The sequence below is a fragment of the Watersipora subatra genome, chromosome 5, assembly GCF_963576615.1.
Source record: "Watersipora subatra chromosome 5, tzWatSuba1.1, whole genome shotgun sequence".
In the NCBI taxonomy this organism is placed as follows: domain Eukaryota; kingdom Metazoa; phylum Bryozoa; class Gymnolaemata; order Cheilostomatida; family Watersiporidae; genus Watersipora; species Watersipora subatra.
This window is the reverse complement of record NC_088712.1, coordinates 20,638,277-20,662,318: the sequence shown is the minus strand read 5'-3', so window position 1 is coordinate 20,662,318 and position 24,042 is coordinate 20,638,277. Positions and strand designations below refer to the sequence as shown.

Sequence of the window (24,042 nt, the reverse complement as noted above, 5' to 3'; positions counted from 1 at the left end):
AATGCTATATTTAGCAGAAAAAATACAACATGCATTTGGTAGAAAATGCGATTTAAGTACTTACCAGGCTTTAGTAGGCTGGAACAGTTTTTGGTTTTATCTTCAGGTAAGCTTCGGCTTAGTGAGTACATTCGTGATATTTGACGGGCAGAAGCAATGCTTATTAAACAATATGCTGCCAGGAAGGTCCCTGTTATGAAGTACATCATGAATCTACAATGTACCTAAAAATTATTACAAATATTTTAACGACTTGAAATGCTCGACATTCATATAGGAAATTTAGGCCACAGTTGATATGTCAGTTACTCGCTGACTATAGCGGGCATTTTAGCAGCTTGTGATACTGATTAGTTATTTAACCGTTTAAACCTGCTAAAGAATTCTTAACCAAATGACCAGTATTGATTTTTCTAATGATAATGCATCATCTGACACCATATTTCTATGGCTGTGACAGTCAATTGACAGGACCTCATTGTATGTCAATTTTTAATTCGTAATCAGTGCCATGTGAACATGTTTCTTTCAGAAGTTTGCGCAAGTTTCAATATCAAATCTCACAATATTTTAAATTATATTTTATTAAACAAGTCTAGTAAACACTTAAAAATCAGCATGAAAATATGACTGGACGACAAGCATAAATTATATTTTCTGAATAGTTAAATGCTAAAATATCCTTGCACATTATACATTCAACGAAACATAATATTCTATAAAGTCGCCCTTCAGAACATTATATTACTAACTCCCACTGATTGTGATTAATGTAGATCTAGTTTAGATTCAATGTTACAAACACTTTAAATAGTTACTATGTTACCATAGTTACTATATTACTATAACTACAGCAGTTGTTAGATTGTGGGACTACTATGTTACACTATTCTAAAAGTCTTACATAAAACCTGTACAAGTCATTGCCAGAAAAGTCACCACAAGCATACATAGTGTTCTATATAATTTCATACTCAGAGCTGGAAAAACATGAGTTCACAGTTTCTACAGCCAAGCAACAGAACAATCATCAAACTAAATAGTTACACTATGTTTCCGCTAAAATCAGGTTAAGTTATGAGCTTCTGTGATAGCTTCATTCACAGTTCAATGTCAAGCAGTATTTCAAAGCTTGAACCCCTTTGCTTTACTCAATGCTGACAAGGAGTATGTTATAGAGCCTACTAACACCTGGTACTTACCTGCATGTACACTCGACTAATGCTAGCCTAACTCATCTGTAAGAGCTCGATAATTGCCTAGAGGGAACAATGCAATAAAATCATAACTTCTGTCAGACAAAAAACCTTATTTCTGTTGCCAACACAGCCTTTTATTTTCCTATAACACAGATACGTGAATGTGCAATGATTTATTTAACTAATTGTTTAATTATTTAATAAACACGTGTCTGAACACCTGTCATGTAAAGCCAGCTACATAAAATATACATAAATGCAGCTGCTCATCTGTACACACAAACTCCCTGCAGGCCAACCTACTTTGTCTTCAGAGATCATATAGTGCGTCAGCAGGAGTAAGTACGTCACCTTTAGAAACTGTGGTTGTAAACAGAAACAAAAACAACTCAAGCTCCCCTCTAGAAAGTTAAACCTTTAAAATTGAGGTGCCGGTGCTGATTTTTAAATTTGGCTGATAGAAAAATTTAGCAATTCAGCCCAAACAACAGTTTCTTGCATAATTTAAAAATTATACATTAACTCGTTGTCTTCCATCTCTAGATAATTGTATGTACTCATACATTGTATTAGTATTATAGAGCAGCTATCTACATTCATGATACTTTGGAAAAGATTTCTACTACTGGACAGATGTTTAACTATCTGGTTATTTATAGTTCAGGTTACAGTATGATTGAGTTGTTTTGCCTTCTACCATAAATTTGAGGTAATCAGCAAGGTTAATACTGGGGTTCAGCTAACTTTTTCAAACAAATAAATATGGATAACTGAAGCCTCTTGAGACCGAGCTATATTGTTTGAATTATTAGAGTGTTTAAGTTAACATAAATCTGTCACAAGTGTATAAATTTATTGGTAGATAGTTGTCTTTACACAAACTATGTACAAGTGGAAAACATATTGTTTTTTGCGGGTTCAAGGACCAATCAGGTCAAATTTCAAAAAGTTGTATAATCAAGTATAGATAGCTTTTCTCATTGAGATTTTCTTTGAATTTTTAGATGATGTGATTTCCAAAATGTTTTACGACTAAAAGATTAAAACTGGTAAAACTTGATTGTGATCAAAATGTATAAATGAAGAAAAAAAAACCTTTTTTTTTCTCATATTGATTATCTCAGCATCAGCGTATGCTAGGTTCAATTGAGTCAATGTTTCATTCCTCCATTTTTAACCTTTCCAACACTACCACAACCGACACCCTGACAACTCTGTGACCACCAATAAAATTACATTTCTTCAACTTTGCTCGTTCTTCGATTCGACAACAAAAATGATCGTCTCGTTTAAAAATGGTCAATTTTCTTCCATTTTCTTTTATTCAAATTTTAGCCTCATTTTAGTAAAATCAGTTTATTGATAAGTATACCTTCATCACACACTATTAAACAACACACCAATCAAACCTTCGTATGATGTTGCTCAATCGCTCAGCCTTGCTTAACTTTAGTCATATTATAGTGACCTTATCCTATATTTCTGTTTAACCAATGTCAGCGTTGTAATTTTTGGAAAGATTTTCTTTTTTAATATTGCTGATAGCTTTTGATCAGCTTTGATCTCATCAATGATTTTATATTTATTTATAGGTTTTAAGCTTTTTCTTGTGAGGCCATTGCACAGTAAATATTTGGCAAAATTTCCGTTAGCAAACCTTCAAAAAAGTCATTTACAAAAATATTTTGCTGACCAGAGTATTAACGACATTTAGGAAACACTATCAGTCAACTTTAATTTCTCCGGTTTAAAATGCATAATTTTCTAAAGTGATAAGTAGTCTGGATAACTGTTGAGCAAAAGACTGTTTGAATTAATAATGTAATATTCTAGTTTGCGAAAGCAATATTTATCATTGCAAAAAATCGTGCCAAATTAAGATGTGTAAGTTAACAAGGTATTTTAACCATCTGCGGGTGAGTTATCTGTGTTTAGCTGTATTTTATTCTAAAGTTTGGCAGGAAGAACTAGCATCTAATAACACATCGAGGTATTTTATAAGTAAATAGCAGTCATGGTGACAATACTGCAGCATATTTTCAATCAACCCTAGTCTGAATTTTACAGAAATGTGCGGTTTTTTCTGTTTTCTGTGTCTAATTTGGAGAAAAATATTTTTTGACAGTTTAAGTAGTGTTCTCAGTTTATGTAAACAGCACACTTTTTCTTTTTTTTTGGTAATTCTTTGCATACAATACAATGCTCTTTTACTTTCTTTGGTCTGTATACCTTTTTACTGCTAGTCAGTTGAAGTGACATTAAAACCCAACTATGAGATCCAAATAATTATTTATTGCACCTCATAACTACAAAAATTAGTCTGTAAGACACTATGATTACCAACCTTATTTTAAGATATTGCACTATTCACTCTTACTTCACATTAATAATTAATTTCCTTAAAGTTTGTTCAGTGATTTTAAGCATGAGCAAAAGTAATTTTTTTTAATTTATTCTAGATAACTGTGAAACATAACAATTTATATATTCTTTTTGCTCAACTGACATTAGTAAGACCTGCAAATTTTCTGAATTTTTTTAATCAAAGTTCCTTTTTTGACTATTTGGATGACAGAAAAATTCTGGTAAATGAATAAAAACTGTTGCTATTCAAATATTCTTCTAAATTGATTTATATTTCAGTGCTAATAAGTACTAACAATTATGTCAACACTAAGTAAAGTAATAATTCAAAGGTAATTCTGTGCTGGTACATTAACTTCTAGAAATGAATAACAAATATTATATAGTTTCTGCAGTAATCAGATAAGTTTAGTTTTTATTTTTAATCATCTTGGTTAATTCTATTGATGTTGTTTTATTGAAGTAAAATTATGCCAAACATATTGTTATTGTCATATTATTTATATGAAGTTGTACAGGAGTTGTCTACCTTAACAGTGGTAGAAATGTAACTCTTACATGAGACAGCAGCAAAATGCTATAAAGGTTGGTATGATGAACAGACTACAGCAACTGGCAAATAACAAAAACCAAAAGTGACTACTCTCAAAAAAAATTATTTCTAGTCAAATATATTGCATGTGTTGGTTTTTATGTCAGCTTCCGGTTTTTGGAGTTGTTTACCCATTTCATAGTGCATGTTGTAAAATACTGCTGATCCAATTATTCATTGTTTTAATGCATTTGATTATAGGTTAGCTTGTGAATCACAATAAAATGCTTTAAGCTAAAATACTATAATGTAATACATGCAGATTATTTTGTCAACAAAATCATGATGAATTGCTAAAATGAGCCTCATTTAATAGCAGTCTAGTTCACAGCATATAAAAAGGAGGTTAATTGATATTCACCATTTACCTAGTATTTACAAATTCAAGTATTGTTTTCCGATAAAATTATGGAACCTTTTTGTTGCACCTTTTTATTTACTCTAAAGCAGCTAAAATGAACTTACCATCGAATTAGTTTAATTGTAATAAAAACTGCTTTCACACAAACACGAAAACGTGATACGAACAATTCTGAATTGTTAGACAATTTGATCAGAATTAAGGTTTTTCAAAAGGTTTTCCAATGATTACAAATTTATTTGTGTATTTCATACATTAGGGTAGACTCTCATTACAACGAAAATCAATTATTAAGTATATTTTCGGGACATAGTTCACTATAACATATTGATATTGTGCTTAGTGATAGTTTTGTATGTGGACCATAGAAGACATACTTGTGTTCCAAAATTTTAAAAATACAAACATCAATTACGAGTAGAAAATGTATGCAAACCACTAACAACAACAAGTATTTTCACCAGATTTAGGTAACCATCAAAATTCAATTTTTTATCACAACAAAAAAAGAATAAAATTTTCAACTCTAAAATATCAATATAATCTATTCTGATCCTTATCTTCCCAACTTCATGTAAACTATTCTTAAAGAATAGTCATGTGTCTTCCAATCATATCAGGTTATTCCTGTTTCATAGACGGATTTGCTTCCTTCTAGCAATCATTAAGTCAAGTTGGAGTGGTGGCATCTAATAAGGTTGCCAGTTTGAAAAACCATGTACCATATTACAACATGGACAATAACTATATAAAATGTAGCTATAGCTAATTGGTGAAGTAACTGGGTTTTCAGCACAACATTTTATTGGATGCTTGAAAAGATTAAACTTCATTAGATATACTTTCTGGCTAAAGTTTTAAATTGTTTTACCTGTGTATAACTGTTGTCTTGTTATTTAATATACCAAATTGTTATATTTATATGTATTAAATCATTACATACTTAAGAGTAAATAAAGCACACTTACTATACTACTATTCTTATTTATTCCAAAAAGAATGATACTATCTTTTGAGGTCAAACTACATCCCGTGCTGAAATATTAAACAACAAGTGTAGCTCAGAAAATACTATTTTAACTGATGATTATATTAAATTAGCTACTCTATTTAACTTAAATCTACTTATTAAAATATTTTTCAATGATCTAACTGTGTACAAAGTTACTAACATGCTTTAGAGACTGTTTTTCTTGAATAAAATCTTAACAAACATTGCCATACTGCTAAGTTTTACATACAGTAATATGCAATACTGTAATTATGTTTGAAATAAGGATAATAATGAAATATTATTTTTGCAAAGAAACATCTGGTTTGAATCAAACCAAATCAGCAAAACCCAATAAACAATGAAATGATTTTAGTTTTTAAATATTTGCTGAGCAGCTAGATTACATCAATAAATTATATATTTCAAATCCTGACTAAAAAAGGTGCACTCTGAATGCCTTAGTAAATTAAACTCCGAAAATTGCTTCAATATTAGTTTAATAATCATTGTTGTTTCACTGCCTAAAAAGTAGCAGTAAGTGCTATTAAAGCATTATTCACCTTCATAGAGTCGAACCATTTTTTTTGTCGAATATAGACAACTTTTTTATATGTAAAGTGAACCCACATATGTTGATATAATTAAATTATTTATACATGTTTATACTCCAATTATTCAGACGCCAGATTACCTAAGAGCATCATTGTAGTAATAAGCGCTGCTAAATACTGATATTTACTTCAAATTGAAAAGCGCAATTGAAGTTTTGTGAATCATTGTAATTGTCAAATGTTGAAAACCTTGGTCCATCATGGTAGGTCAAAGAGACACCAGCATTTCCGATGTAACCTTAAACCTATGATAAATTTAACTTCGAGTGGAAAGTTATCATAATTATTTTACAACAGCCTGAAACGCATGTTAATAACCTACTACATATTATATGATTGCGTTCTTTTTCAGCATTCAATTTTATAGAGTCAGGTTGGAAATCCTTCTGACTGATAGAACCTTTTACTAAAAATGTATTTCAATCAAAGTGTTTCATATTCTATCCAGGAGTCAATGTTAAATAAAAGATACATGTAATTTTCGACTACCACCTTTAGGTATTTATGAGCAATGGCGCAGCTATCCTATTTTCTGTTTTGTAGATGGGTTGATGATTTATTACTCCGAACTAGACTAACGCTACAGAACCATCATTTTTTATTCCACAACTGTGGCGAAATAAATTAACAATCAATTTGATTTTAAAAACTCACCCGACGACACTTTACGTTATATTGAATTATTTATGTAATACGAAGCAAAAACTTACCATAAATTTTTCAAATTACCTGGCGATAATGTTGTAGGAGGCACACGTTATGTATCTGTAGGAGCGTCTACTGTATGACCAGCTATTGTGAATATATATATATATATATATATATATCTATTTGAAGACCTCAATGAAGAACGATCAACGTCACAATGCTCAAACATGAGATATAGCCATTTTAAAGTTTAAAAACTAGGACATTGATCAGTTTTGCAAAGAGGTAGTTTATTTTAAGTAGGGATATCCATGGACCTGGATCATTTCTGCTGAAAGTTTGTCACAGATACTAAGCTTTGTGGCCAGAACTATCTAATAGAAAATAAACCTAGTACTTTGAGAAAATGTGAAATTGATCGTTCTTCCGTTGAGGTCTTCATTTATATACGTATATATAAATCTCAGTGTGTCATATGTCAGTGTATATGCAGCAGTTATGAGTCTGTAAATATATTAACCTCAGTGTGTCATATGTCACTGCATATCAAGCTATTGTGAATCTATATAAATACAAATCTTGGTGTTTTTTATATTTTGATGTATATAAAGCTATTGTGGTTTTATATATATATATATATATATATATATATATATATATATATATATATATATATATATATATATATATATATATATATATATATATATATATATATATATATATATATATGCCTTGTTGGGAGCACTTGCCCAGGAGCAAGTGCTCCCAACAAGGCAACTCCAAACGAAAATCTATCACACTAGAGACGATCCTAGATGCAGACTGTGCAAAGAAGCACCTTAGACCATCCAACACATCATCAGTGGATGCAGGCAGATAGCAGGGAACGCATACACTGAGCGGCATAATCATGTCGCAGGTATTGTGTATAGAAGTCTATGTGATGAGTATGGCCTTAATAAACCACAACACTGGTGGGAAGCTCCTGGTAAGGTGAATGAAAATGACCGCGCTAGGATCCTCTGGGACTTCTACATCCAAACTGACAAGCATGTCCTTGCAAACCAACCAGATATAGTGGTGGTAGACAAGGAGAACAAGAGGGCTACTATAATAGATATAGCGGTACCCAATGACTACAATATAGCCAGCAAAGAAAAAGAAAAGGTAGAGAAATATCTCCCTCTTGGAGAAGAAATAGAAAAATGCTGGAATGTAAGAACAACTGTAATCCCAGTAGTCATTGGGGCACTGGGCACAATAACACCGGCGCATAAAATGTGGCTTGCCCAAATACCAAAAACAATCAACTCAGGCGAGTTGCAGAAAATTGCGCTATTGGGAACAGCTAAGATCTTGAGGCGAGTGCTCAAACTCCCAGGTCTCTGGTAGGAGACCCGAGTTAGAGCAGAATTTACCACCCATACGGGGTATCCGGGGTGAGGAAACAATTATATATATATATATATATAAATATATATATATATAAATATATATATCTACTATATAAACGGCAATCGTTGTCTGTGTGATTGATTAATTGTCCGCCTTATAGAGCGGTCTTTTCTTTTATCGTCGTACGAATTTCGGTCGTACAAAGCAAACTGAATTAATATGTGTAGTAACGGTAAATAAATTATAGAGCAGTCATTCTTTTTCCATCTGGTCGAGCGAAGCCAACCGAACTAATATGAATACTAAATATCGTAATATGGACTATTAATCGCTACTTTTCTCTGACGATTTGAGCCAAATGGCTTATATAAAGGTGTGGCGATTCTGTTGTTTTTCTTTCACCGCTCGGCACATTAACCGAAATCCCCGGTTAGCACGCTTTTTCAACGGCAAATTTTCTGCCGTGTTAAAAAGCACCTTCCTGAGTTCTGCGGTCTATACAAAGGTGTCTATACAGCTATACAAATGTATTATTCATTAAATAAAATAAATTAACGAGTAGTTATTTACATGCAATTAATAATTACTGCCAACGTGTACCGAGAAGGTCACGTAAACGTTTGTTTCTTGGAACCACTGGAAAAACGCATTTCTCACCTACTTCCCACATCAAAAAGGTAAGTGTTTCTTATACGATGTTGTATTGTCTATGAATTGCCACATCTCCACTACTTAATGACGTTGGATTTGCCGCTGTTCGTGATAGTGGGTCATGTTCATTTCCTTCAGCAGCCGAGTTACTAATTTTTTTCCAGCTACGAGTAGGCCTACTGTAACTTACTATTACAGAATTTTCACGAGTACTCCGAGAGTTGCGATACGCTATTGTGAAAAGAAAGAGAGCAGCTGCTATCGACTTACTGTCACCCTGCATCAGCCATGACCAGCTATACGTCGCCTGCTCAAAAGTAGGCACACGCCGAAAACTGTTTCTTCATACGCCCGACAGAAAAACTAAAAATGTTGTCTATCCGCAAGTGTTGCATTGAACTAACATTGTGTTATTGTTTTATGCCCTTCATGTTCTGCTATACCACATGCAGCATTTTCTAACATATTTTTCAGTATATATATCTTTTCATGCATTTCTTTTCCTTATTGTATCTCATAAAAAAGGCTATAATGTCGGCGCTTTGTTCTACTATCGTTAAGTGCTAATGCTGTATCTGCCTTGACATCATACTGTCTGTGCTGTTATACTTATAAATTTTATTGACACAACCTCATTACTGTTTGTATATACCATGTCAAAACACAGGCTATAGACAAAAAACTGGTGAGCTATGATTAGTGTTTTAAGAATGTAGAAGTCTCCATTCAATAAATGCTGGCGATAGCAAAATATTTTGTATAATTTTTTAAAAGATGCCAAACTTTTCAATACTGCCAGTTTGAAGAACTTCAGTTTGCCTAGCAATGTCAATTTCATTATCAGTTCTCTGTACACAAATAGGGCTACTCCGATTTGAGTGGTTTGAGACTGATGCATTGTAGACTAGCTGTAAAACGTATGGCAGATTTACATTGTTCTCCCCTACATTATTGACCTATATGACTGCTATGTGTATTCGTAATGCGATCAAGGCAAAAAAATTCAGTAAACTGCATATTTTGAGTTGTTTTACAATGTAAAAGACAACTCTCAATAAACCTCTTGCTGTACATGAATCTGTTCCTGTGGACGGGTTATGCAGCTAGCGGTTTGAGGCTGTTGCGTCACTCGGGGATGTGCGAAAGACCTTTTTTGCCCCGAGTGCAGCGAGTGTTCCAGGCGCGGCTTTTCGGATGAGTTGGCGGGTGCGAGGCGATTGATTGCGAAGCGATTGAGTGCTAGGCGATTGATTGCGAGGTGATTGATTGCGAGGCGATTGATTGCGAGTGCGAGGCGATTGATTGCGAGTGTGAGGCGATTGATTGCAAGTGTGAGGCGATTGGTTGCGAGGCGATTAGTTGCGAGTGCGAGGCGATTAATTGCGAAGCGATTGAGTGCGAAGCAATTGACTGCAAAGCGATTGAGTGCGAGGCTATTGATTGCGAGGCAGATGCGGGCCGGATGATTGCAAGGCGATTGATGGCGAGGCGAATGCAAAAGCGCGATAGTCAACTGCGAGGCGGGTATAGACTGGTCAGCCAAGGCGGGTAGATGGGCCATGGACGGGTATGACGGGCCAGGCCATAGACGGGTATGAACGGATGCATGAATCTAGACACATGAATCTAAAATATTTACTAGATTTTACACGCATCTAGCTGTAAAACACATTGTAGACTTTTTTTGTTTTTCCCAATCATTATTGACATCATGATATGTGTATGCATATTCAGAGCAACAATTTCAGTAGACTGCATATTTGGAGTTGTTTTACCGTATGAAAGACAACTCTCAATAAACCTTATGCTGCCCGTGAATCTGCTCCTGTAGACGGGTAACGCACCTAGTAAGTATATATAGGGCACAGTGTGTCACGTGTCGGTGTATAGCCAGCTATTGAGAACTAAAATTAACAATGAAAAAACGAGCAAATTTGATTCGAACCCAAAATTGCCTGACAACAATGGCAACAATTTGACCTGTTAATTCACATAAAGTTCATGCAATTTAAAGGATTAATCAACTAATACCTATTAGACCTGTTAATCTTAATGATATACCTCTGTGAAGTACCTCTGTTCATCGATTTAACAATCGAGGACTACAAGACAATTAGCAAAAAAAACTCCTCAGAATACCCAAATATAGAACATGAGCATGATCAAAATTATAACACACACAAAAATAAACAACTTCATTAATTTTAAAATCCATTGGCAAAAAAATGTTGATTTGTGGTGCAAACCTTTTTATTACCGGTGCAAGAACAGGCAATCCCCTAGTATGATGATATTTACATAGAGTCAGCTTTACTTATTCATACATACATGATTTCTGTAATCAAAATCAACATGATCTATGTAGAAGGTGGAGTAGTTAACAGCTCTACTACCACCATCGTGTGCTTCCAGGTAAACACTCAGTTTCTTGTTAGTTCTTGTAAAATAGTAAATGGGGTCTAAACATAACATAAAAAATCATTGATTGTAAAAGTCAAAGATTTATTATAGCATGTTAGGTATCCAATGGAAGTGAGAAACAGCAAAAAAGTTTGATAGCATAAAACAGATTTTGAACAAACGCTAATATATGTCTGGGAATTGTAAATATAATGTTGCTGCATCCTATATCAGCCACACTTGAAACTTTTCCCATGCTTAGAAAACCTGATTACAAGGAAATGCATTAAAGGAATGGAACCCACCATACAAATTACTAGAGATTTTTTCCACGGACATTGCTAATATAGAATGTTATGAAATAGGGTCAACGATTTAACGTTGACCTTATTTAAACCAAAAAACCAAAATAAACCTGTTGCTTTCTTTTTTCGATTATCCAACTTTTGATTAGTCTTTCATCATAGATAGGAATATAGAACGTTATGAAAATGAGTTAACGATTCAAACCAAAAAAATAAAAACTTAAATCTAAATGTCAAACATATTTTGAAATTTTATTAAATTTTGAAAAGTCAATAAAAATTGAACTTTGTTTAGAGAAAACTGTTGAGGCACATGTTGTTAATTAGGTTTCTAATTTATTCTATAGGTGTGCACCACACCAGTTAATTATATAGTTATAGACACTTCATCCTGTCTCTTTCATTATATAAGATCTATAAGATTCTATAAATGGTAACTGAATAAAAATTGTTAACTTGCCCATTATCCATATTTTCATGTAATTACAAAGCAAAATAAGTTTAAAAGATTGAAATTCAGGTTTTTAAAGAAAGTAATTTTGAACTGCTCGTTTGCAATGAAAAATATATTAACGGATATCTCCAAATTTTGATTTTCCTCGTCTAAAATGAGACAGAGGTTAGAAAACTTGAATCTGATAATTTTAACTATTTTCTATGCTTAAATGAAGATGATCTGTTGCATTAATTGCCTTAAGCTCAGGCACATAAGATACGTTTTTACCTCCAAACTCTTTTACTGCATTTTAAGAAAATTGCATTTAATTCAAATTGCCGAAATGTGTCTGAGCTTTTCTATTCAGTCAAAACAACAATAATGAAGGCAGACCATAAATATACATAATTAAAACCAGTACAGTCTTAACCAAAATCTGAAGTTGATTTAAAAGATAAACACTTTCCAAAAGTATTGAAACCTGCAGACGACAGGTTCCATGTTTTCGAGATATTCATTTTTATAAGTTTCTCTTGCAATCTTTACACACAAAGCTATGTTATATCTATTATGGTAGCTTTTGTGGTTTTTATTATCTTTTTTTTAAAATGGCAAATTATTAGGTGAGCTTAAAATGATTGCTAACAAATTGTTTTAAAGTAAAAATTTTAGCTGTATGTTCATACCTTACAATGAACTTCATAAAAACGTAAACATCGACTGTGATCAATTAAATACTGTCGAAGTAAAGAGAAGTAATTAATAAATATTTCATATCTTTAAATATCCTGGTCTGAATTTGTATAGAAACACTGCTCTAACTACAACAGTCCTGAAAACATAATATGAATAATTGATTGTTATAAGCACAAAAAGGCATGTTCTATCTTATATTTTGCATCAAAATTCAAAAATAATTAACCAAGAAAAGTGCATTACAAATATTTGGGGTGCCGTGAGCTCTGCGCAGAGTACTTCGTCACACCATAGCTATGACTATGGTTTGCTGAAGGCAGCTGATTGTGGAGACCAAAAGCCAACCAGACTATTTTTCTACTTGAAAATAAATGAGTATAATATAGTCTTTGCAACTAAATAATCCAGTTTTCCAACAAAGAGTGAAGCAGTAGTCAATCTGGTAACTGTGTCCATAACTTGTTGTTCGTTTATGTTTTATAGCTGAAACATAAATTACTATAGCGAACGTTGAGACAGTATATTTTTCATATCAGTTTAACATGACAGCTACAACAGGAGTGACCAACTTTTTAATCACACCATAACAAGTATTATCAACAGCTGGTTAGCCAAGCTAAAAAAACAAAAAAAGCCACATAAACCAAAAAGCTATAATTACATTATACTAGAATTAAGCTGTGAAAAGCTTGACAAAAAGGACAATAATATTTCAGCAATAAAGCTCTTGCAATTCTATATATAAGTCACAGTGTGTCACATTTCAATGTATATCGAGTTATTGTGAATGAAATTGAGCAATACAAAATCTGGAGCACATTTGATTCAAACCTGGAACTGCCTGATCAAGTGGCAACAATCAGAACCATTTGGCCTCATAAGGTTCATGCAACTTAAAGGATTAATTGATTAATACATACTAGACCTGTAAATCTTAATTATATTAGTTAAAGTACCTCTGTTTTTAGATTTAACAATCCTACTAAAAGACAATTACTAAAAAAACCTCCTCATAATACCCCTATATAAAACATAGGCATGATCAAACTTATAGCGCACACGTAAATAAACAAACACATTAATTTTAAAGTCAATTGACAAATAAATGTTGAGTCGTTGTGCAAACCTTTTTATTACCGGTACAAGAACAGGCAATCCCCTAGTATGATGATATTTACATAGTACGAGATTTTATTATGCATACATACATGAATAGTGTAATCAAAATCAGCATGATCAATGCAGATGGTGGAGTAGTTAGCAGCTCTACTACCACCATCATGTGCTTCCAGGTAGACACTCAGTTTCTTGTTAGTTCTTGTAGGATAGTAAATGGCATCAAAACCTATCATGGATAAAATGGTAGATATAGAGATCAAATATTTATCAGAGCATGTTAGATACCCCATGAAAGTCAGAAACAGCAAACAAGTTTGATAGCATAAAAACAAATTTGTAATAATCACTAATATCTGCTTTGGAATTATAAATAAGATGGAGTATTGCTGCATCTTATATTGGAAACACTTAAAACTTTTCCCATGCTTAGAAAACCAGATTACAAAGAAATGGAGTAGAGGAATCAAACCCACCAGACAAAACCACTAAAGAGATTTTTTCACTGACGTGGATAATATAGAATTTTATGAAATACATTAGGGTTACGAATTAAAGTTGATCTTATTTAAACCAGAAAATCAGAATAAACCTGTCACTTTTATTCCTCCCATTATCCAACACTTAATTAGCTCATCATTGTATAACTTTTGACAGTTGATTTAGTCCTAGCTACTTATCCAGTACTTTCTATCAAGGTAGCCAAATTTATCAACATAGCCACTCCATACTCTGTATAAGTCAATACTATCATCAAGTCTTCTTTGTATAAGTGTCTAACCCAAATCATTGTCAAACTGGCAAACAGCTCTGACCAACTTCCAGCTAGGGTATAGACGAAGGACGTAAACTGTACCAAATTTTCTTTCTCCATTGTCAAACACATTTTGACAATCCATCAAAATTTACCAAATCAATAAATATTGAACTTGGTTTAAAGAAAACAGTTGAGGCACATGTTGGTAACAAGGTTGCTAATTTATTCTATAGGTGTGCACCACCCCAGTTAATTATATTGCTATAGACACTTAATCCGGTCGGTCTCTTTCATTATATAAGATCTATAAGATTCTATAAATGGTAACTGAATAAAAATTGTTAACTTGCCCATTATCCATATTTTCATGTAATTACAAAGCAAAATAAGTTTAAAAGATTGAAATTCAGGTTTTTTGAAATTCAGGTTGTCAAAACTAAAAGCTAACCAGACTATTTTTCTACTTGATAATAAAATAGAGCTGACTAGGTGATTTGTTCAGACCACTTTAAAAAAGAGCATTCCTCTCACCAAGTTTATAGTCGGCCAAATGCCTTTGGAATTTTCAAAAAACTGACAGGGAGTTTCATAAGGTCAAATACTATTTTGGGACAAACTTGCTGTTCAAAGACGTCAAGAAGATGTACGTATCTAGCGACCAAAAACAGGCCAGATCGTTTGCTAATGATAAAGTCGCCTTTGTGCTACATATTGAAAAAAAGAAAAATAAATATTGGAAAAAAAAAATAAACAGGCACTATTAAAGGTGGTAAAACCTTTGACTGCAGTATATAATGTAGCACTAAAACCTTATTTTGAACCAATTTATGACGCAAATCAAACAAAGAAAACTTTCCATGCTATACTAACAGTCCTTTTACCTCTCATCTCAAGCAGAGTCTGAAAATAGATGAACCGGCAGGGATTTTTGACTGACCAGTTCAAAATTTTTCAACAAAGATACAGCTTGTCTAGTGTAAGTGATAGTAGACTAGGACTGCTCACTCCTGAAATTATAACTTTTTTGTTATTTAAATGCAGTGAAGAACACTTTAAATTTGTTGGTGACACATTGGTGACTCTTTTGTTACTCTAAAAATAGTTATTTCTTTCGTTGGAGATTTCGACAAAACAAAAAAAACACAAACATTTGAAGACCTCAACGGAAGAATGGTCGGTGTCACATTTTCTCAAAATTTTAGATATATCTTCTTTTAATAGTTCTGGTCACGCAGTTTAGTCTCTGTGACAAGTTTTCAATAAAAATTATCAAGGTCCAGAGATATTCCTGCTTAAAATAAACTAGCTCTTTGCAAAAACGATCAATGTCCAACGGCTACCCAGCAACAACAATCATTATCCATTCATGTGATTACTTTCAGCCAATAGTAACGCATACATGTTTGGGAATTCCCAACTTATAACGATCGTTTTTTTCCTTCGGACGTTTAAACTATTTAGTGTTGTTATGGCTTTCGTAAGTATCTCTCAAGTTAGAAAACAGAGAATTACTTATGCTGAATATATCAGCTTTCTCTATAAAATTACCCTAAAATAATGAAGCTATTTCACATTTTGTTTGAGAATTACCAATCTGAAAACGAACATTTTTGTGTAAGTTTTAGTAAGTACCGCCCGTGTTAGAAAACTGATAATTACATATGTTGATGACATTATTGTTAATTCAGATTCAGATTTTCGTAATTACACAAACAATGCAAGTAGCAGCACTGACTTCAATAGTGGTGAAATTGATAGTTGTGTAGGAATAAAGAAAATTGTTGAGTAACGCTTTAGCTTCGTGGCGATCGTAGCTACATATAGTTTTAACAATGCACAAAGTGTAGATACATTGATTTTTATAGCAATAATTGTTAACAAGTGTACAAAAATAAAATATATAATAAAAATGTTGTAGATGTAGGTTTAAGTTGAAAAAAATTGCATACGTATCATGAAGCAAAATCCATAAATTTTGGCAAAATGGCTGGCAATAGGACGATAGCTAAATTTGTACATGAATGGCAGTGAAAGGGTTAATAACTTGATACAATGGACAGAGGCCGTGGGAGTGAAGGGAGACATCCGAATAGTACTATAGTGAACTTTTGCACTTGCCTCTCGCTAATATAGCGACTTATGGCACTTGCAAGCACTACTATGTGGGATCTGTTACAAGTTGTCTGACCTTATCAAGTGTGATTAAATAAATACGGCTGTATTAGCGTACTGCGTGCCTTAGTCAGTGACTGTGTAATACCTGTGATTAGTTGAGTGCCAAAGTAGACCGAGCGGTACACAAACAGAAGACAGTGTGCAGACCAATACAACAAAATATATTATCTAATAAATAATCACTTGTCACCAATAAAAGATAAACTCACGTTGTCGACACATGTACTCAGAAAACTTTACATATGTTATTTTACCAAAAAGAATGAGCACATTAACTGTTACAGTCTGCCATAAAAGAAAATCAACTGAATTACACGTCGATCCTTGTAAAAGCTCTCGCTCTCCTTTTTTAATACCTCGGCTTTCCAACAAAGAAGAAAAGCTAGCAATCTTCTAGTTACCCTAACCTTAGCTCTTTTATGAGCCGGTATTCATAAAGAAAAATGGTAACCTCATCGCTTACAATGGACAAACAAGTGTGGAACACAGGCTATCAATAACTTTGCAAAATTCCGTGAGAAGCTAACTATCAGGAAGGGCAAAGACCTGCGCTTGACAAACAGCGTTATATTAATGACTCGCTAATGCATAGCCTGACCACGTAATTTCACCACATTCTCCACCCCTAGATGTAGCTCAGATATATGAAAGATTAAAATGCTACATCGATCGAGTAGATTTCATGGTGAGGTATGATGAAGGCTGGGAGAACTATTACTGTAAATCTGACGTAACGTTATCGCTACGAAGAAGATTCAACAGGGCAAGTTTCTTCACTAACCTAGACTGCAGTCAAGTGCAGCTTGAGCCATTAACAGCTGCTTGTTGCTTACCACAGATTGATCAATGTGCTGCTTGACTTTTTGGAGGGTTCTCAGGGTTTCCCCATATTTAAAGTTCAGCAGCTCGTATTTCTCGGTGATCTCGTCCCTCTCTCTCGTAACCTGCTGGAGTTACCTTTGAAAATCGGACACTGTGGGTTGGGGGAAGGATTCGGAAGGAGCTTTATCAGTGGGGACTCTCTTCGTGGGGTAAGAATGATATTCTCTCCTCTTGCTCTCCCATCTCAGGGCTTTCTGATTGTTGAGAAAATCTCTTAAATCAGCTTTAGGCTTGGGCTTACTTTGTTGCGCTCTATGTTGCCTAATTTCTGTGACATCCTCGGCAATCTTGCTCGGTGTTTTTCTGATCCTAATATCTTGACTTCGAAATGAAGAGGAGGCGAGAAGAGCAGATGTAAACATAGCAACAGCTGGAGCGGAAGTCAGAGCGGGAGAAAGAATCTTGGTGCTTCTGTCACACTTCTTAAGCTTTCCATAAGGAGTATCTGCGGGCAAATTATGCTCTTTTAGAAACCAAGCAAAATTGCATTTGTTTGACTCATAGCAGGTCAGCACATGCTTGTGGAGATGATCATCAGCTTTCATTAATTTGAGCACATGCCCAAATATAGAGTTCTTGGTGGATGCCGAATAACCACAGAGGCAAAAGAACCTGGTGTAATGCTGTCGAACATGTACAGCCACCTGCTTGACGTCTCCCACAAAGGAGCACAGGTCACATCCCCGAAATCCCTTTGCTCTCTGGATAAGAGAATCTACCTCCTTGTTGTATAGTCTCTTAATCTTCAAGCTTGGAGTTTTCATAGTTGCTCCTTCCTTTTGGGTTGTTCCCCCTCTCTCTACATCCTCAGCAACCTCCATGGTCTCAGATTGAATCATTGAGGTAGCACTGGAGACTGGTACTGACTCTGTAGTAAACGGTGTCGTCTCTTCAAAGGCCGGCAGAGACTTTTCATTATCACTTCGGTGAGTATCCCCAGCTTCCGACACTTCCGCTTTCATCGCATTGTTCGAAGCCATCTATACATACAGTATAAGCATACAGCATCTATCTTATCATTTTTCGAGATTTGCTATCCTAAAATGAGCATGGAGGGTCTTGTTCAAATTTTTGATAGATTATTGTAAGCACTACACTGCTGCTCAAAAGCAGTAATGGAATGGCTCTCAGAGACACTGGATCACCTAACATTTGATTTTTCAATTGAGTGCTGAGAGAGCTAAAGGTTTACAATCCGATCAGACTGTGAAAAAATTTCTTAATTGCGAAGTCATCACAATAGGCAAGGAGATGACGCACAATAATCTTCTCAATATAGCCGATACAACCCACCTTTTTAAGATATACCTTAAGTACCTATTTATTCCATATTAGTATTGCCTAACTTGTGGTACGATTCCTTTTTGTTTTTGTGATTAGCCCTTTTACTGCCGCATGAGCAATTTTGCGAAATTTCCAAGAAACTGTAAAGTAACCTAATTTTATTATTCGTTGACAATGTAAACAACGATCTTTAGTATTTTTATTGTATTGACAGTGTTTTCTGAATTCTTTTCATAAAATTAGCCTAACTTTGTAAAGCAGTTTTTAATCTTTGTTTGGAAATTTCCAACACAAAAACACATGTTTTCTCTTTCTGATGTTCAAACTATTAGTGTTATTATGGCTTTCATAAAAACCTACCAATTTAGGAAACAAAGAACTTTGATGGCATTATAGCCAGTTCAGAACTAAATAACTGTTTATGCAATGAAAGTGAACTCACTGACTGTGATTGTGGCAAAAGTAAGAGTGCTGTAAGAATAACGAACATTGTAGCAGATGGGTATAGTTTTGTACCGGTTGTAGTCTCACATAGCTTCAGTAACACGAACAATATAGATACATTGACATTTTTTTATAACTGTTTGTTAACATGTTGCTAACATATATATATTAAAAAATGTTTCAGATAGAGGGTCAGTCTGACACAAACAATGTATACATCTCCTGCAGCAAAATAGACTACTTTAGTAAAACGGCTGGCAATAGACCAAAAGCTAAAATTGTACATGGATGGCTGTGAAGGGTTAAAACTCAAATGTCATTAATTTATGTAATAGCCTAACCTGCAGAAATAACCATATTAAGACCATAGAGCAAGTAGCTGACAATTCTTAACCTTATTTGTACATATCACTCCTCCTAGGCTGCCAGTGCAGCACAGTAGCAAAGTTCAGCCAGCATAACGAAAAGAGAAAATGTTTCGTCAATTTGTTTGCTGGTTTACGATGAGGAAGCTGATGTTCCTTGCGTACACAGTCTGTAAAGGTGTTTAACTTACATTTCTTGTGTATTTGCATAAAAAAGGAATCTCAATGTAAGCTTCTGTTTAGGAGTTGAGTTTTTCAAAGTGAATTTTTCTCTGCTCAATAATATTGCTAAGAGACATCAGTTTTAACACTTTTGACAAGCCAGCAAAATTGTTTGCTGCCCCTCAATTTGAAATATGAATGTTTTTTCTTTTTTATTGCCTTGCTCACCATTATTTTAATAATTGCAATTTTTGTTATAGCACAGGTTAGCAGAAATTTTTAATGTCATCATATAAGGTTATCATGAAGTGTTATAAAAATTTAATACTGCCATAGCAAGTTATCATAAGGTGTTATAAGACTTTAAATTACAGCAAAGTTATTCCTCATGACTTGAAAGCAGTATTTTTGTTGTGTCATTATTTGGCATAGAAGGTTCAATGTAGGTGGTTCTGGGAATAACCAGCTTATGCTTAAAGTTTGCTAGTTGTAGCTGATCACAACATACACCCACACGCACACACGCACACACGCTCACGCACACACACATGCACCACCTAACTGGTTAGCCATCGGTTCTATTAATTCCATAGTTGGTAATAAAACATATTTAAAAGTATACACAAGGGCACTATATATATATATATATATATATATATATATATATATATATATATATATATATATATATATATATATATATATATATATATATATATATATATATATATATATTTTATTGACTGGTACTGATCTTACATAATTTTTCCCATAGCATTAGGAGTTACTGTTTTCACTATAGCATACCGATTATGACTACTACAAAAAACATCTATTCAGAAATAACAACAGCTCCTATGTGAATGTAGTTTCGGTTTTAGGATTTATTCAATTAGATTAATGCAAAGATAGTTTCATTTTAGATACCTAATCAACCAGAACAAAATCTAAAGTTCCCCAAAAATGTTTTACAGAAAAAACAAAAAAAATTGAAAATTTCAGTCAGTCACAGAGCTTTCACCAAACTGACCTATCAGAGGTCAGCAGTTAATTAACAGTGATTAATAAATGATTGAACTATGCGTTTCCTATTGTGATGCTTATTCGGTCACAAACAACCTCTATTATAACAGCAACATTGCCTTAACTATATCTGCTCAGCATGAACTATGGTACAGCTAATCACGCTTTCATGCTTTCCAACATATGAAGGGTAACTCTCACACAGTTCAGTTCCTGCAACACCCAGTGGCACAATAAATGTTATCTTTGCGGTACAACAAAGGAGGCCTCTTGAGATAGAGACCGTATCTTAAAAAAAGATGTAATATTCTTTAAAAGCCTTGCACAGTTTTAAGTCAAAGTTTTATTATATCAAGATCAACTCATCTATGTTTGCTCTAAAATTTTAGGTACTATTTTCAGCTACTTAGGCTTGTTTTATATAGCTTATGCAGTAATGTTGTTAGATTTTTATTATTCCTGTAAATATAACTAGAACAAATATATGAAAAAAGTTGCAAAAAATACATTTAAAACGAAGTATAAAGGCTGTTTTAGAATATTCATACATCAAACATCTATAATTTCCCATGCTTTACCATTTTTTGCTAATTCATTTAGCTAATACCTAAACTACGAATTAATAACAAATATTATATTCATAAAAAGGGATAGCATAATTAAAATATCTTTTTAGGTACCTTTTGGCCAATAAGGCTGCTGTTATAAGGCTACAATTTCAGCTACTATATTTACTAGCACTCACTATAGAACCCATCAGTTAAACTATGAATAGTAATGGCAGGTGTTACTAGAGAAAATGCCAGAACATATAACGATAATCAGAGCATTCATCAGTATTTTTTCAAAGATGTATTATGTGTATTTGTATTGAGATTGAAATGTTGCGGATAATAATGAATATGCTGTTCTCACACACTTAGTTGACTTTTTATTCAAACAATCAAAACTATACTGATATAATTTATATGAATATATTTTACTTCCAAATCCATGAGAAAGTGGCCTATCATGGTGTTGATTCACTAAAACTGTCCTTAACTTTTACTTCTGACAAATTTTGAGGTTGAGAGATTCAGAACAGTATAATCATCTTATCTTTACATTATCCACCTTTTCTCACAAGTCTACTACAAGACTAAGTTTATGTGAGCAATAGTAAACCCAAAGCGTCATCATATATGTTACAGGGATCAATGTTTTGGCCAACAAAAAGAACGGAAAATAAATACAGCGCCCAGTTGTGTAACAAACATTAAAAATGGAAAAATAAGCATAAATATTATTAGTCTAGAAATGTCAATGAAAAACAAAAATAGACTGCATTTTACAAACGCAAATCTAATAATGGCAAAGCATATCGTGAGTGTTATACGTTTATATTTAGTACATCAGCATCATTATGTATGTTTGAAGCTGGCGCCAAACAGTTACTGAGAGTACAGTCTATGCTATGAAAACAAACATGCAGCTAGCAGTATATTGCAATGTTGTGGCAGGCAAATAATTGATTGAAAAGAATATTTGTTGATCCACTACCAATATCTTATTGCAGTCCAAATCTAGGGTTTGGAATGATAACACTCCTGTTTGAACTAGAGAGTGGCAGCTGTATCTGATAAAAAGTTGACTCTTTTAAAACTGTTTCTATAAGGCAGATAAGAAAGTAGCAGACATCATTTTGTATGCATTTGCTTGCTGATGACATACACTATTTAGAAGATACCAGTATTAAGCAGCAGAAACTACTTGCTTAATCATTATTAACTGTGATCACAATCAGATTAAAACTATAATTATAATAATCATTCTTCAAAGAAAACCATGACCTCTGTCAGAGCAATGTTAGCAAATATACCTATTTAACCAGGATTTTCTCAGTTTAATAGAAGCTACCTTCGGCTGCAGCCATATATGTGTTTGCCTTTACTTGAGAATTTTAATTGCAGCTTTGATATTTAAAAAATCAGCACAAGGTTGTCATTGATCCAGCTAATAATGTTGATTCTACCTTACCATGAAACTGGAAGCTCTACAAATGACAATTTTACTCAATTTGGAAATAAACAGTATATAAACATAGAATACAATTAGAATACAAGAAAACCTTTTCTTATACATAAAGTGTGGCAAATATACTGCACGAAACTAAAAGTTATTGTCAGTATCTCCAGCGAGGGGATTTTGAAGGGAGAATGAAACATGCCTATTAGTTTTTTCAAACCAACTCATTAGATAAAGTAACAAAGTATAGCATATATTTACTAATGCTCACCACTAACTAAAAAACAGCGAAGTGTCTGCTAATAAAATACATCCCACCGTTTGAAGAGTGTCAGTGTGTGTGAGCTACATTTGTACTTTAACCAGCAAGGCAAGTGTACTACAATATAAGCAATTGTTACCAATTTAACTACAACATAAATCCTTTGGTTCATGACAGAAGTTTTTTTTTGCAAGTTTCTATTGTTTCTGACAGTTAATAACTCATAAATTTCATTTGCATGTCCTATTTGAACAATTGTGTATTCGGTTTGAGTTTAGTCAGAGATTGATGTTAGTATTGGAAGAATTCAACAACAGTGACAAAAAAAACATATTTGGTTTTAGTTGTATTTCAAAATTTTAAAATAATTAGTCAAGTTTTTATCATTAAAAACCTGGAAAAATGAGTTAACATTATGTTTTGGCAGCAAAACTAATAAAAAACATGGTTTAGGAAAAATTAATCGAACTTTACAAATTATTTAATGTAATTTTATAATCAAAGTATTTTAGGTACTAACATTTACTAGGTGAATCTTTTATTTAACGAATTTGAAGTAATTCGGTAAAAATGGTCCTAAAAGTTTTTGGTTCTGTGTTATGCTTTGATGCTTTGATTACTTTAGCATATATGTGCCTTCTGTACTGCAAAGCCGAGCTGATTGGTTTTACCCATTTTACTTCACTAGCGCAGAGAAGCCAAAAAACGGGGACCTAAACTATTTATTTATTATATAAAGTTTGTCGCTCCTCAATTAAACACAATAGTGACTGGTATGCCTTCATGCTACTCAATTACATATTTCTGAAGTATAAGCTTATACTAACTTGTGTTTGTTTGCTTGTGTGCATTGAGGTAGAGTTGATGTCAAAAAGACAAAATTGGCCTAATTGAGACTCGACCAAGCCGTAAG

General features: G+C 33.4%; 1 protein-coding gene across 1 annotated transcript in view; it reads right to left on the bottom strand.

The window, feature by feature from the left end:
• Window positions 1-17,515, bottom strand: part of LOC137397192 (angiopoietin-related protein 1-like) — a 32,095-nt gene extending 14,580 nt beyond the window's left edge. Inside the window, exon 1 of the mRNA XM_068083480.1 lies at window positions 17,485-17,515. Coding sequence (XP_067939581.1) covers window positions 17,485-17,515 — 31 coding nt within the window. The remainder of the gene's footprint in view (window positions 1-17,484) is intronic.
• Window positions 17,516-24,042: the final 6,527 nt, after the last annotated feature.